This window comes from Plecotus auritus (assembly GCF_963455305.1).
Source record: "Plecotus auritus genome assembly, chromosome: 3".
Taxonomy (NCBI): domain Eukaryota; kingdom Metazoa; phylum Chordata; class Mammalia; order Chiroptera; family Vespertilionidae; genus Plecotus; species Plecotus auritus.
In genome coordinates this window covers 131,106,759-131,122,635 of record NC_137772.1, presented here as the reverse complement: position 1 = coordinate 131,122,635, position 15,877 = coordinate 131,106,759, and the positions used below count along the sequence as shown (strand labels likewise).

At 51.4% G+C, this 15,877-nt stretch overlaps 2 protein-coding genes across 3 annotated transcripts in view; one reads left to right on the top strand and one right to left on the bottom strand.

The window, feature by feature from the left end:
* The window catches only part of B4GALNT3 (beta-1,4-N-acetyl-galactosaminyltransferase 3), a 97,270-nt gene extending 82,813 nt beyond the window's left edge, over window positions 1-14,457 (top strand). The window contains exons 10-20 of the mRNA XM_080661751.1: window positions 982-1,125; window positions 1,904-2,013; window positions 3,145-3,245; window positions 3,522-3,583; window positions 4,479-5,256; window positions 7,625-7,944; window positions 8,650-8,803; window positions 9,028-9,100; window positions 9,478-9,631; window positions 10,260-10,386; window positions 12,213-14,457. Of these exons, the coding sequence (XP_080517877.1) occupies window positions 982-1,125; window positions 1,904-2,013; window positions 3,145-3,245; window positions 3,522-3,583; window positions 4,479-5,256; window positions 7,625-7,944; window positions 8,650-8,803; window positions 9,028-9,100; window positions 9,478-9,631; window positions 10,260-10,386; window positions 12,213-12,321 (2,132 nt within the window). The 3' untranslated portion in view covers window positions 12,322-14,457. The remainder of the gene's footprint in view (window positions 1-981; window positions 1,126-1,903; window positions 2,014-3,144; window positions 3,246-3,521; window positions 3,584-4,478; window positions 5,257-7,624; window positions 7,945-8,649; window positions 8,804-9,027; window positions 9,101-9,477; window positions 9,632-10,259; window positions 10,387-12,212) is intronic.
* Window positions 14,458-15,202: 745 nt separating this feature from the next.
* Window positions 15,203-15,877, bottom strand: part of NINJ2 (ninjurin 2) — an 88,523-nt gene continuing 87,848 nt past the window's right edge. For both annotated transcript variants that reach the window (XM_080660833.1, XM_080660834.1), the window contains exon 4: window positions 15,203-15,583. The gene's annotated coding sequence lies outside the window, so the exon portion shown is untranslated. The remainder of the gene's footprint in view (window positions 15,584-15,877) is intronic.

The following is a 15,877-nucleotide window of genomic DNA, read 5'->3' as shown; positions in this document are numbered from 1 at the left end:
TGGACCAGATGTAATTAGCCTTGGGTGTAGGAGAGCTCTAGTTGGGGCTGAAGACAAATGAACCCAGGGAGCAGAGAATAGAGACAGGCAACCAGCCGTCAGATGAGGAGCAGGGCTGCTGGGAACGCTAGGGTAGGCATTGCTGATCTGTTGGAGCGGCAGTATAGCCTGTAGGCCGAGACTAGACTGCCTAGGTTCAAACTGCCACTTATCAGTTGTGTGATCTTAGGCAAATGACTTAAGAGTCTCTTTGCTACAGTTCCTTTTCTGTAAAATAGGAATAATAATAATAATACATGTCATGTGGTGTTATGAAGATTAAATGGGTTATTTGGTTTGTTTTTTAATATATTTTTATTGATTTCGGAGAGGAAGGGAGAGGGGGAGAGAGAGAGAGAGAAAAACATCAATGATGAGAGAGAATCATTGATCAGCTGCCTCCTGAATGCCCCATACTGGGAATCAAGCCCACAACCCAGGCATGTGCCCGACCGGAATCAAACTGTGACCTCCTGGTTCATAGGTTGACGCTCAACCACTGAGCCACGCAGGCCAGGCTAAATGGGTTATTTGTACTTACTTCACAGGACCGGCTTAGAACATGCCTGGCTTATTATTTAGAAAGTACTGTATATGTGTTTGTTCAATAAATTAAACATACTTATAAAATGACAAATTCCTAGCAGATAGCAGTAAAACATTTTAAGGAAGATGTGTTCTTTTCCAATTCACACAAAAATTGTGGTGTGTGCTAGTCATGGGGCCAGCAGAGGGAGTCAAAGGGAGATAAAGAGCTGAAACCTCACGTTATGGGGGGCAGGGCTAGAGGGAAGAGGGTTGAGCACATCCTGTACTGCCTCTGGGGGTGTATAGGAGCCTTGACAGCCTCTTCCCAGCCCCTCAAAGAAACAGGGCCTGGGTTCTGGTTTGGGTTTGCTCCAGGGCTCACAGCTGCCCTCTTTTCTTTCCTCCCTGGCCCAGATGAGACGTTCCTAAGGATGGATGAGGTGGGCCACATCCCACAGACAGCAGCCAGCCATACAGGCTCCCCAGACTCTCTTCCCACAGATGAGCAGCCCCCTGCTGACATGCTTCGGCCTGACCCCCGGGACACCCTCTATCGAGGTGAGGCCTCAGCTGCATACTTGTCACTCAGTCTGGGGACGGTATATGGCCAGGTCCATGGTGTGGGTGGAGACTCAGGAGACCTGTCAGTTCTACCAGTGTCCCCAAACCCAGAAGATTGTAGTGTAAAATATAACATGCACACAGAAAAGTACAAAAACATACATGTACAACTTTACATTACACAAATCATTATAGAGCAAAACATTTGTGTAACTACTGCCCAGGACTAGAAAGAACTCGAACCCAAAAGTTCCCTGGGTGTCCCTCTGCAATCACAAACCCCATAGTTTCTTATTGGTTTCTGGCTCTTGTTACCCAGTGAGAGAAATATGTTCCCACTAAGGTGTCAGAGTCTTAAACTCTTGGGAGTGTGTACATTTTAAAAGATGACAAAGTCATGTCCTGCATCCCCCTGCTTCTCAAAGGAAATTCGGTTATTGCACCGCACTTGGAAGTCTCTAAACCTTTATTGAGGCCAGCCCTGTACAGCGATCCCAACGCAATACTGTGCCTTGAACTAGGGAGTCTGAATCCTCTGCTGCCAAGGTGCTGCGTGAATGCCCCTGCCCCAGAGGAGTGGTGCCAGCCCTGGTCTGGCAACCTCAGCCAATGGCCATGGACTCTGACCACAGCTGCCTCCAGTGAATACAAAGGTGCTGCTCAGGGCAGAGGACTTCAGCCCTCATCCCTCAACCAGGAGCCTTTGTGGCTCTAAGCCAGCCCCTGTTTCAGGCTCCCACTCCCCATCCTCATCTTCTTCCCTTACTGTCCTCAGTGCCTCTGATCTCCAAGTCTCATCTCCGCCACGTCCTGCCTGATTGTCCCTACAAACCCAGCTACCTGGTGGATGGGCTCCCCCTGCAGCGCTACCAGGGCCTCCGGTTTGTAAGTCTGGGGCCGGGACAGTGGGGGGCAAGAGTGAGAGGCCTTGCTGCCTATGGCTGACATGGGGCGTTGCTGAAGCTGACTGCCGTCTCCTTCCCACATTGCATACCAGCAGACAGGATGGCCTCCCAGGTCCCTGGGCTGGGAGAACTAGCATTCCAAGTTGCTTCTGGCCCAGGTGGACTGCCCTGCAAAGCCTGAGAGTGGAGTTCTGCCTTAGGGAACCCCATATACCAGTTCTGCCACAGTGATGATGTGAGGTGGGCTTGCATGAGGCTTCTTACACTCCTGCTCCATGGGCTACACAACCCTGTCCTGCCTGGGTCAGTCCTACCAGCCAGTCGGCCAGCAGTACCTATTAAACTCATAGATAAGGCACTGGAGAAATGAGCTATGGAGGGAAACGAGAGAGAATTTCCAGGCTGTGTGGAAACTGGAGAGGCAGAAGAACAGAGAGAGTCCTGGAGCAGCAGAGAATGACCAGGACTCAGAGGATGGCTGGGTGGCACTGATTGCCTTGAGCTATGTTTAAAGGGGGCAAAAAACAGTGAAGTAAATAACAAAAGAGGTTGTTCCAGAGTGGTGGGAGGTTGTAGGTAAAGGTGTAGAGGTTGCAGGAGAGGATAAGATGGCAGGAGGAGGAGGGAGGGTCTGCAGCGGAGAGAATGAGCTGGGTCGGGAGATGAGGGACGTGTGCACTGGAGAACTAGCTAGTAGGGGTTACATTAGGTCTAGAGATCCCAGAGAGGAGGCATAGAGTGGAATGGGCCCTGGCCAGTACGGCTCAGTTGGTTGGAGTGTTGTCCCATACATCAAAGGGTTGCAGGTTCGATCCATGGTCGGGCATGTATGGAAGACAACCATTTGATGTTTTCTCTCACATTGATCTCTCTTCCCTCTCTCTAAAATCAATAAGCATATCCTCAGGTGAGGATTAAAAAAGAGAGAGAGTGGAGTGGAATCCTGGTCTGCATGAGCAGATGTTGCATTCAGAGCTCAGAGCAGCCCTTCCCTCCCCACCAGGGCAGGTTCCTAGGAGAGGGGGAGGCGGAGGCAGGCTCAACTCTGGTTGGCTGATTTCTTACCAAGATCCCACCTTCTTTCTTCTGCTGCTTCTTTCTCTACCTCCAGGTTCATCTGTCCTTTGTTTACCCCAATGATTACACCCGCCTGAGCCACATGGAAACCTATAACAAATGCTTCTACCAAGAAAGCACATTCTACCAGGACAGGTGAGCAACACTGAACGAGGCAAGAAGATGGCGCTCTGCAGGAGCCAGGGGAGCTGCCTGGACCAGAGGGACTCAATTGCCCTTCCAGCCCAAGGAGCCTTGGCCCTTCCTAGGCACTTCCCATACTCACAGACCCCGCCCCACAGATGCTCAGCCAGCCTCCCTCCTCTGCTCTGGTCTGGGACATGACTTCAGTCTGCTGCTGGAACTTCCAGCAGAGCCTCATGCTCTGCCTGCTGGGCACCGGTGCAGCCTGCTTTTCCCTTCCTCCTACAGGTTCAGCTTCCAGGAGTACATCAAGATTGACCAGCCTGAGAAGCAGGGGCCGGAGCAGCCAGGTACAGAGTGAGAGCTGGGGCTTCCAGGTCAGGCTGGGAGGGGTGACCATGGTCTATTTCTAAGAGAAGTTCAGACTATGCTAGCCCTGCACCTGAGGAGCTGAAAATTCAAACAAGTCCAGCCAACATGGCTCATTGGTTGAGCATTGACCTATGAACCAGGAGTTCACGGTTCAATTCCCAGTCAGGGCACATGCCCAGCTTGTGGGCTTGATCCCCAGTGGGGGCATGTGGGAGGTAACTGGTCAGTTATTCTCTTTTATCATTGATGTTTCTATTTCTCCCCCTTTCTCTTCCTCTCTGAAATCAATAAAAAAATATATTTTTAAAAAATCCAAACCACATGGCCACTCCTCCCACACCCAACGGCGCAGAGCAGTGCTCCCAGCTTTTCTATCTCAAGGCACATGTTCTACAAGAACATGACTGTTGGTGACAGCAGGCTGGGTCAGCTGGAGGTTCCAAGCCCTGGAGATTACTTGGGTTGTCCTAGGGTGTGCTGTCCCTAGCACGTCATTTGAGAAGTTCTACAGAGAAGCAGTGTCTTCCTGTGGCCTTTCTTCTTGAGGCACTAGGATCTGGCTAGGATCCTAGTTCGTTTGTTGGGATCCTCCATGTGCCAAGCACCTGCTAGGCACTTTGTGTCCTTTATATCACTCTGTCTTCACAAAAACCCTGTGGAAGATAGAAGATGGATCATTATTCCCTTTATGCAAATGGAGAAACTGGGGTTACTGATGGTGAGTGACTTGCCCCAGGTCACACAGTAAGTGGCAGAGCCCGGATGCCATCCCTGTCTGAAACCCCTTGGTATCACACATAATGACCAGGTATTTGTATGTCTTGGGAAAAGCTTGCAAACTCTGACGTGAGGAATGGTTGTTATTAATGACAGGTTTTGAGGAAGGCCTTCTAGAAGAGTCCCAGTATGGAGAGGCAGCAGAGGAGACCCCTGCTTCCACTGAGCCAGAGGGAAAACAAGTGCCTACCTCTGCCCCTGGGCAGGAAGTCACTGACTACCACCTCCGAAGCCTGCGGAAACTCCTGGCCCGGCCCCGGGAGGGGCTGCCTGCCCCCTTTTCCAAGCAGAACTCTATAACTCCCTTCCCAGTGAAGACCAGCAATATCCCAGGCCAGCAAGCAGAGAAGAGGGAGAGAAAACCCAGACCTGAGCCCAGCCAAAATCCACCTCATTCTGACAAGTGGCCTGGGCACCTGGTGGGGAACCCACCTCAAGTCAAAAGGCCCAGGCCCACTGGTGACAGCCCCAGGAAGACTCTAGGGCAGTCCCAGTGGCTTAATCAAGTCGAGTCATACATTGCAGAGCAGAGGAGGGGTGACAGGATGGAGCCTCTGGCCCCGAGGAGGGGTTGGCCTGGGGAGGAGAAGGTGATAGCAGCTGCAGGCCAGGACGGGCAAGTGGAGGGAGAGGAAGAGGGTGAAGAAGAGGAAGAGGAAGAGGATGTGAGTGAGGTGTTTGAATACGTGCCCATGTTTGACCCAGTGGTAAACTGGGACCAGACTTTCAGTGCACAGAACCTTGACTTCCAAGCCCTGCGGACTGATTGGATTGATCTGAGCTGTAACACGTCTGGCAACCTGCTGCTTCCAGAGCAGGAGGCTCTCGAGATCACACGGGTCTTCATAAAGAAGCTCAACCAGAGGAGCCGGGGGTAAGGTAAAGGGCTCTCCTAGGGCCGGGGCTGAGGCATGCTGGCCCAGGGGGCAGGGACCTGGGGGCTGTAGTGGGTTCCCTTGTTGCAGACTTCTGGGGAGGACAAGTGCCTGGAGCCCCTGCCCCTGGACCAGTCAGGTCTTTGTCCCACCATCAAGCAAGGTTCTGAAATGCCTTGGTTCCCAGTCTAAAAGCACTGGGAAGACCTGGCAAATGTAGTCCCCTCTCTCAGGGAAGGAGCTAGTAAAAAGACAGATCAGGCAAAACGGAGGCTAAAAGAAACTAATAGGAACAAACCCCAGATGTGGGCTAGAAGGGCTAGGGCAGAAGACATGGTTGAGTGCTTTGCTATTTCATTCATTTAACCAATCAACATTTTTTCAATTAAGATAAAATTCCCATACCATTTAAGAGTATACGATTCAGTGGGTTTTAAGTATATTCATATATTGTGTGACCATCACCATTTTCTGATTCCAGAACATTTCTATCACTTTAAAAAATGTTTTTATTGATTTTAAAGAGAGAGGAAGGGAGAGGGATAGAGAGATAGAAGCATTGATGAAAGAGAAACATCCATCGGCTGCCTCCTGCACACCCCCTACTGGGGGTTGAGCCTGAAATCCCGGCATGTGCCCTGACTGGGAATCGAACTGATAACCTCTTGGGTTGCCCCTCAACTACTGAGCCACACCAGCCGGGCCATTTCTATCACTTTTTAAAGGAACCCTGTAGCTAATAGTGGTTAATTCCCATTCCTCCCTCCTCCCAGTCTCTACTTTCTATCACTATAGATTTACCTATTCTAGGCATTTCACATTAATGCAATTATATAATGCTGTGCACGAATCCGTGCACCAGTAGCTCTCTGCCACCCTCCTGTAGCTGTCAGCCCGCTGCCATGCCCTCCTGTAGTTCGCCCTGCCCCTTTTCCCCCTCGCCCCGCCTCATAGCTTGCTGCCCTGCCCCCTCCTGTAGCTTTTCGCTGCCTGCTTGTAGTTCACTGCCCCACCCTCCTACAGATCCGTGATGTGGTCCTTATGAGGTTGGTCATTACGCCTTGAGGCGTAATAGCATATTCCTCTCTTATTATATAGGATGTGGCCTTTTGTGTCTGTCTTCTAACACTTAGCAAAATGCTTTCAAGGCTCATCCATGTAAAATGTATTGCCTATTTCTGTCCTTTATATTGCTGTATAATATTTCTTTGTGTGAATATACCACATAATGTGTATCCATTCATCACTTAATTGACATTTCGGTTGTTTCCACTTTTTGGCTATTGTGAATACCAGGCTACTCGGAACATTCGTGTGCTAAGTTTTTGTGTGATCATGTTTTCAGTTCTCTTGGGTATACACCTAGGAGTAGAATTGCTGGGTCATATGGTAACTCTGTGTTTAATATTTTGGGGACCTGCCAATCTCTTTTCCAAATCAGCTGCACCATTTTACATTCCCATCAACAGTGTATGGAGGTTCCAATTTCTCTACATCCTTGCCAACACTAGTTATTTTCCTATTTTAAATAACCATCCTAATGGGTGTGAAATGGTATCACATTGTGGTTTTGATTTACATGTCCCTAGTGACTAATGATGTTGAGCCAACCAATGAACATTTACCTAATTATGTATTATGTACTGTTGTTTGAACAGGGTATTTTATTAATTAGAGTCAACTTCTGAAGGAAACTCATTCACCTTATATACAATCTCAGAGCTATAAAAGAGTTTAGAGATCATCACAACTTAATAGGTGCATTTTTATTTTTTTATTTTAATTTTTAAATTTTATTTTATTGTTTAAAGTATTACATATAGTAGTACATATATCTCCTTTTTTTCCCCCCATAGACCTTCCCCCAGCCTCCCCTACCCCCTGTCACATGCCCTCATCCAGTGTCTTGTGTCCATTGGTTGTGCTTATATGCATGCATACAAGTCCTTTGGTTGATCTCTTTCCCTCCCTCCCCAACACTCCCCAGCCTTCTCGCTGTAATTCAACAGATGAGTGGATTAGAAAACTATGGTACATTTACACAATGGAATACTATGCTGCTACAAAAAAAGAAGGAATTCTTACCATTTGCAGCAGCATGGATGGACCTGGAGAGCATTGTGTTAAGTGAAATAGGTGCATTTTTAAAGATGGAGGCACAAAACAACCAAAAACAAATAAAAGATAAAAGTGGAGGCAGGGAATACTAGAGAGGTTAAAAGCATCTTGCATAAGCAACTTAGCCAATGGCAAAGCGAGGACAAATACCAGAGTTTCTTGACAATTGGCCTTGCAGGCTTCTACCACACCATGCTGCCCCACAGTGGGGGAAAGAATTACTCAAGCCCCCCACCCTTTTTGCCATAGGAGATACCAGCTGCGGCGCATTGTGAATGTGGAGAAGCGGCAAGACCAGCTACGTGGGGGTCGCTACCTCCTGGAGCTTGAGCTGCTGGAGCAAGGCCAGCACCTGGTGCGGCTCTCTGAGTATGTGTCTGCGCGAGGCTGGCAGGGCATCGATCCAGCTGGTGGGGAAGAGGCCGAGGCCCGGAACCTGCAGGGCCTGGTGTGGGGCCCACACAACCACCAGAGACGTGTCTTGAATGTCTGGGCCCCAGAGCCCAAGCTGTGCTGGCCCCAGGGCTTCTCCTGGAATCACCGAGCAGTGGTCCACTTCATCGTGCCTGGTGAGCCTCCAGCCGCGCCTGGGCACTGTCAGAGGAGCAGGGACACTAATAGTAATCATGAGCACCAGGTCTCTGCTCACTGACTCCATCTTACGGGAGCTTGTGAAAATGGCCACTTTACAGTCGCGGAACTGAGGCTCACAAGAGAAAAGTTACTAGTCTAAGTGTACATGTCTAGAAAGCTTGAGCTGAGAGTACATACTGACTTGAGGCCATCACTCTTTCTATGGTACCGGTTTCAAGGTTGGATGTGATAATCAATTGGGGTTGTACTGGGGTTTACAGCTGATCTGGGGAGAGAGGACAAAGAGGGTACCTAATAGAATGGGTAGCTGATCATGAGAAAGGGGACTATATAACAGATAGGAGTATAACAGTGGGGTAGGACAGGAAATAAGGATGATAAATAAGACAGACAGATTACAGGTTTTAAGTGTTAGAGCATGAGGGATTACTATGAGAGACTGATGGCAAGTCCTGGCCGAAGGCCTTCTCAGAGGCCCTGCCGGGGAGGCTGTGCAGGGTGGAGAGGCCCCTCCACAGTGAGCTCGCCTCTGTGTCTGTATGGCATTGCTCCTGGTTTCCCATAGCTGCATCGCCCTGAGCAGAGGTCTGATGAGACTCTGTCATGCAGGACCCAGGAGTTGGGCATGCCTTCTTTGTGTTACCTCTGCTTCTTTCTCTCTGCCTGCTCCACTTGGGTAGTGAAGAACCAGGCGCGCTGGGTGCAGCAGTTCATCAGAGACATGGAAAAGCTGTTTCAGGTCACCGGCGACTCACACTTCAACATCATCATCACTGACTATAGCAGTGAGGACATGGATGTCGAGATGGCCCTGAAAAGGTCCAAGCTGCGGAGGTGAGGTTTCCTGGCTGGAGTGCAGCCTGAACCCTCTTCCTAAAGTCAGCACTGCTGGGCCCGGGGCAGAGCCACAGGTCTCATCCAGCTTTGCTGACCCCAGTCTCTGCCATAATCCCATTCCAGGAGCACATCGTCTCTCCTCTGTGCCTGCTAACTTCCTTCAGGGGACTGCCACAGCCTAGTCCTAATGCTCAGCCCCTCTTTTCTCTCTTCCCCTGCAGCTACCAGTACATGAAACTAAGTGGAAACTTCGAGCGCTCAGCTGGACTTCAGGCTGGCATAGACCTGGTGAAGGTAAATGGACTGGGAGGGGCTTGGGAGATGAGATTAAGGGTTGGTTAAGAGGTAGAGAGACATTTGGGATGTGTAAGGTGGTCAGTTCCTCTGGGAGGAAGGAATGAGGGCGCGGGGTCCTCTCTGTTGTGCTGCCAGGGTGGAGCATTTTTCTAGAGTCTTTGAATCTGTAAAGAGTGGGGAAGGAGTCAGAATTTACTCTCTGATTGTGAGAACTGTGCTCTGATGCCCAGTACTGTGGAAATCTGCCCAATCGTTTGTTTAGTGGAGGTTTGTCAATCCTGCAAATGGTAAGAGCCAGAGGATTGTCCTAGAGAGTGGCTTGGCCTTGTAGCCCTGGTCAGAGGGTCTGCTGATCCTCCCACATCTGTCCCCAGGACCCGCACAGCATCATCTTCCTCTGTGATCTCCACATCTACTTCCCAGCTGGCATCATTGATACTATCCGGAAGCACTGTGTGGAGGGCAAGATGGCCTTCGCCCCCATGGTGATGAGGCTTCATTGCGGGGCCACTCCCCAGTGGCCTGAGGGTGAGCCCTGCCCTGGTCTAGGGAGGGTTGGAAAGACCTCCTGACCTTGGTTTTTAACCCCAGAGCTGGAAACAATCCTGTCTAACACAGCAGCCGCACCCTCCCCACCTGCCCTCCTGCTGCTCTGCTCACCTGGACAGTCCAGAGATGTGCCCCAAGGGCTGTGCTGTCAGCCACAGCAGCAGCAGCAGTGATGAACATGGCCCTCCCCATCTCCCCCTTTACTCATTCGTCACGTGTTTATTATGCATTTACTACATGCTGGACTCTGCCGTGTGAGGATACAAAGGTGGAAGGACAGGCCCCTGCCCCTGGAGAGGGAAATGGCCAAGGAGACCAACACGCACCACTGTTAGTAGCTACTGTTGTAAGACCCTATTTTAGGACTGTCACCAGACCTCAGTCACTCCCTGGTAGGACTGCTGCTTTCATTGGACCCTGCACCTTAGCTCAGGGGGCTTCCCCCACAAAACAGTCAAAGGCCTTGCCCAGTAAGACCATTTTCAGCCGCAGGCACGCCATTGTCCATCTTACAGAAGAGGCTGTAGGGATGCCACCTGGAGGCCTCCTTTACTGCTTCCTCCTGGCCCCTGGCTCACCTCACCTGGAGCTTCTTGTCTGTCCATAGGCTACTGGGAAGTGAATGGATTTGGACTGCTTGGCATCTACAAGTCAGACCTAGACAGGATCGGAGGCATGAATACCAAGGAGTTCCGAGACCGCTGGGGTGGGGAAGACTGGGAGCTGCTGGACAGGTGACTGGGAAAGAGGGGCATCTGAGGGCTCTGCTCTGGGGAGACAGTGGGGCAAGACCATCCTAGACCCAGCCACCTAGGCTGCAGGTTCCCCACAAGCAGGCAAAGGCATCAGACTTGGAGGAAGTTCTACCACTTACTGGGCTCCAGTTACTTCTCTTGCGGAGACTCAGTTTCTCTGTCTATTAAAGGGGAGGATACTGCCTTTGTCTCTGTCACAGGGCTGGCATGGAAAGTGCTTGATCAGCTGTCATGAGGTAAGCAAAAACTGACCTGTACAAATGTAAATAATGACCTGAGCAGCAAGCAAGTTGCAGTAGGAGCACATGGCTGCATCTCCAGGTCATCGCTCCTCCCCACCACAGCTGCCTGGGGAGGAGGATGAAGTTGTGGGATGGATAAGAGAGACAGGCCAAAGGGTCAGGAAAGACTTCCGAGTCAGCAAAAGAGGTCGTGTGGACCATTAAAGGTCAATAAGCTATCCATGAGGTCTGGATCCCTGGAAGCCTGGGGAGAAGGGAGTTTCAGGAGGAGGAAAACAGTCATGGGTTTGAAAAACCTCAGAGAAGGATACGGCCGAGAGGTGGCTGGGGCGGGACTCCAGGTCACAGGGGTTACAGAACTTGTGGGTGGTGAGGAAGCGGAGGCTGTGTTAGGATGAGATTTCTCTTTCAGGAAATTTGCTGCCAACAGAAGGGGAGGGAAAGAGGATGATACTTGGAGAGTTGAGCTTAAGGGGTGGGGGCAAAGGAGAGAGGGGGTAAAAATCCAAGAAAGAAAGGGTGTCATTGTAGGAACAGTGTCCAGGGGAGGGGGACAGGGTAAGGTCAGGGGCACTGGGCAGTGGGACCTTGACAAGGAAGAGATACACTGCTTCCTGAGGGCAAAATGCAGCCACCAGCCAGTGGCTGTCTATACTGGAAGGTGATTCACATCCATTTCTTCATTCAGTCCTCCCCAAACCTCTGTGAGGTAGGTGTAATTATCTCCATTTTTCTAGATGAGAAAACTGAGTCTTAATAACTTGCCCCAAATCTTGCAACTAGTAAGTGTCAGAGGCATAAACGCTGGATGTGTTTGCGCCTTTTCCCTAGAGGGAAGAAAGGAAAGGAAGATAATAATACTAAGAGAGTTTAAAGTGCAAAGGAGGAAGGTTGAGGGAGCTTCTGTGAGATAGCCCCGGTCTCATAAAGCCAGATCCAAGTAGATCCCAAAGTGGACAGAAGCCTGGACTGGTGGCCACCTCCACCTGTGGTCTTCCTGCGCGACCGGGAAGATGCAGACCCCGGTTCAGTTCTCAACCCGCCTTCCTCTATTGAAGCCCAAGGAGAAAGAAACTGCTTCAGATTCCAGTTACTTGCGCTCATGCCCAAAGTACAGGTCTCGGTGAGAGGGACTCCCTGTGGGCTGTGCATGTAGGAAAAGGACAGGGGAGGGCTAGGGTGAGGTCTGCTCCAGCCTCTGCCTCTGTCAAACACGATGATGTGCCCTGCTCGCTGAGTGCCAGGCACTGGGCGCTCGGTGTGAGCCAGGCACTGTGCTGAGCACCTCGTCTACCATCCCTCATCTTGACCACCACCCTCGAGTGCCTGTATATCATTATCCTCTTTCTAGATTAGTAAACTGAGGCTCTGAGAGATGATGTGACTTATATGGTGTGGAGCAGGGATTCAAACTCAGGCTGTCTGGCTCCAAAGCCCTCACTGCACCACACCCCGCTCCTGCCTGTGGAGGGGCGAACAGGAAGACAGGGACGGGGCTGTTGTAGATGTGGAGCCTGGTTGCCTCCTGTGCTCTGTGGCTCATCCTGCCCCTCTCCCATTCAGGATCCTCCAAGCAGGCCTAGAAGTGGACCGTCTCTCTCTGAGGAACTTCTTCCATCACTTCCATTCCAAGCGAGGCATGTGGAACCGCCGCCAGATGAAGATGCCGTAATCCCAAGGGGTGGCCCACTGGACCGACCACTTCCTGCCCCTTGACTCACGGCTGCTCCCCAGCACCCTGTGGGACTGCTGGGGGAAGTGAGGTGGGGAGCAGAAGCCATGGCTGGGCCCCCAAGGCCTCAGCATAACACCCCCACTCCACTGGGAGCTGTCCCCTTGCAGACAGCTATCGAGGCCCCTCTCTCCATCCTCTGGGCCTGCAGACGGAAGACGGAAGACTTTGTGAAGGACAGCTTGAGGGGCTGCTCGCTCACAGTCACAGAGGCTGTGCAATTAGGTCAGGGAGGGGAAGACCTGCTTGAGTGACACCATCCTAAATCCTTGAGGTGCGTTCCAGCATCCACCCTGCGCTCCTCACAGGAGCAGCGACCAGGAACTGGAAGCTCTTCTATTGGACATATTTTATTAGGGTTTCATTTTTTTTTTTTATCAGAAAAACAAACCTTAACTGTCTAAGACCCAGCATTGACTACAAGAGGGGGATGGAGTGGTGCCTTTAAGAAGTGTCCCCATTTGCATACCTCAGACCCACTCCTGTGTAGTGTAGAGCTGTGTCCCTCGGATTGGCAGCTGATTTATAACCAGAGGAGCTGGCCCCATGAGGAGCACTTCCTCTGCTCTACCCCAGGCTGTGCCTTGCAGAGACACGCACATCTCTCCCAGGTGGTCACCGAACTGCTGGCCACCAATTAGGGCATTAACCTTACCCTCCAGGCAGCGTTCACTTCAGGCCCATCAGAAGCACAGAACTGGCATCATCCTCTTCCTGGTGCCACAGGGGTTGGGAGACGAGGAAGTGGTGGGCAGTGGGCTCATCCTGATATTGGGCATGTAGGCCAAGCAGGACAGGCAAGGTGGAGGAGGCAGAGGGGAAAGAGGATGTGGATGTATTAAGTAAACCATGACGTAGATGAGAGGAGGGGCCGGAGTCAACAGGAAGGGATGAAAGGGAAGTGGAAAGCTTTGAGTCCTCACAGCCCAGCTCCCTGGCCTTGCCGTCCTGCAGCGAGAGCCCCAGCGTGGCCTTGAGTAGAAGAAGTGGAAGGGGTGTGGGTAGAAGGGAACCATAAAATGGACCAGGGTAGGAGGCAGCAGGGTGGCAGTTTTGGGGAGGTGAGGATGTGGTTCTGAGTTCTCTTCCCCAAGTGGAAGGGAGTAGGGCCAGGAGGAACTGAAAAGTGAAGCAAGTTCAGGGAAAACAGCCCTCGGCCTTTATAGTCAAGGCCACCCTTTCTGTCACCCGATGATCACGCACTTACCTTGCACTAATGATCCCCAGGTGCCTTTGTGGTGGGGATTTCTCTGCTGCTGCTGCCTCTGCCACTGCTGCTGAATTTACCGCTGGTGCATTGGACACTGGACCCTGAGCCTGCGGCTGTCTGGGAGGCCAGCACAGGGCTCCCTGCTGTGAGCAAGGGCTGATGGCGGTGTGGCAGGCCCAGGCAGCTGGCCCAAGCCCCCTGCTGTGACAGTCAGTCCCAGGCACAGCATTTGGAGGGTCTAGTTAGTGGGCCCTGTATTCACCAAGAGCATAAACTTGGTATAGGGGAGACTAGAGCCTGTTGAGAACCCTCAGGCTTGAAGAGAATCCTTGCCTCCATCTTAAGAAATCAGGAAGCACAGGGCTTTTCAGTGACTCGGTGGCTTTTGGATGCCCATACCTGCCCTTGGGCTATGGCTCTTTAGGGTCGCTGCTCCAGCTCACTGCCTCTGGGCAAGCTCTGTAGGGAGTAGGCAGAGCCACAGGTGGCCAGCTGTGGTGCTAGGTTTCTTTCTGGGGCCACTCATCCTTTGGCATTCACTGGGAGGCCTGAGCCAGCCCAAACAGCCCTCCTGCTTCTCTTCTGGTAACAGGGCCAGCCCGGCCTCCCCTGCCCTGCCCACCACCCCCTGTGTTCCTGGCCAGTGCCTTGTATTTGATGTTTGTTACCTCCACACCATCTGCCTTAAGGGGAAGGACCTGGCAAGGGCTCCTGCTCTGTAGGGAAATGTCTAGGGTGGGGGAGGGACTGGGATGGTGGGGGGAAAGCATTAAATACTGCATCTTAGAAAACAGAATGGCTCTTGCATTTTCCTGTTGCACATCCTGGTGGGAGAGGGTTGGGCTGAGGGCCCCATGGTTCATGTCTCTGTCCTTCGGCCATCAGGCCTCTAAAGGACGTGCCAAGGACCCTTTTACACCACTCTCCACCCATTACCATTAGTTTGATGCCTGTTGTGTGGCAGACTGCCTTCTCTGTGCTGTGGTTTACTCCTGGAGGGGACAACATTGGTCCTGTGTGAGGAGCTCACAGTCTGATAGACCAGGCATTTCTGTTTGGCAGGTTAATGGAGCTTGGTGGTTTCAGAGGAGCGAGGCTGGTGAACACCCCAGGTGAATAAGGCTAGAAAGAGGGCCAGAATGGTTTTGGTGAATAGTGGAGAGGAGCTGAGGTATGGCTTACTTTAAAATAGCAGACAATTTAAAAATATTTTCTGCTTGAGCTGGGGATGTCCTGTTGATGCTTTGCAGGTGCAGACTGACCTCCCTAGTTATATTTGGCGTAGGCATAAATCAAAGTTTATATTTCTCCAACACATGCCTAAGACAAGGTGCTAACATGAAAGCTAGAACAGGTTTAAAGGAGGTTTCAAAAGGAGTGTGCATACATGCGTCAGTCTAGAACTGACTAATCGGCCATTGCTGTAGCTGTTGGTAATTGGCCCAAGGCATGTGGGGCCTGGAAAGTTGACTCTGAGCACAATCCAGAGGAGAGGAGTGATTTAAAAGCCTTTTCTCATTCCAGGCTTGGAGTTTGATCCTTTGAGCCCTTTCCAGGACACAGATGGAGATGGCAGCTCAGATGCAGCTAAAAGCATAAAGGTTGACTTCAGTGGATTTGCAGAAACTTTTATAGATAGAAATCATTCCATTTTACCTGGGAAAATTGGCCTGGGAATGGATGGGAGAGAGGGAAGGAATGGAGTAAGTCAGAACCAGAGTCCTTAAGCTGGTGGACTCAGCCTTGGGGCGACATGCCTCAGGTGCAGGTGCCACCAGGAGAAAAGGTTGGCACTATCCCACTCTGAGCTCAGGCCTGTGGGCCAAGATGAAATTCACTTGGATCAGTAAACTATCGCATCTTCATTCAGGCGCTGTGGTAGGAAGCAGGCATCTACACTGCTCTTTCAGGAGCTCCCAGGGGCTGTGGAAAGTGCTCATCAGCCTGGCAGATCAGGGAGGAAAGAGGCAGAAGCAACTCCGGACCCAATACCTGTGGGGAAGCCGAGAAGAGGCGGTGAGGCAGAGTGCCCTCGATTCCCCTGCAGCCTTCAAAGATGCAGATGCTGACTCAGTAGAGCTGGAGTGGGCCTGAGATTCTACATTTCCAGCAAGCTTCCGGTGCTTTTGTTGCTGCTGGTTCATGGACCACAGTATGAGTAGCAAGGACTGCTGGACAATGCCAAGGGGGAAATCCCACATCTTCATCTTGCCTCTTGCCGGAGGGGCAGAGCCAACCACCACCCACATTGCCTTCCACCCATCTCAGGCGATGGAAAACCCCGAG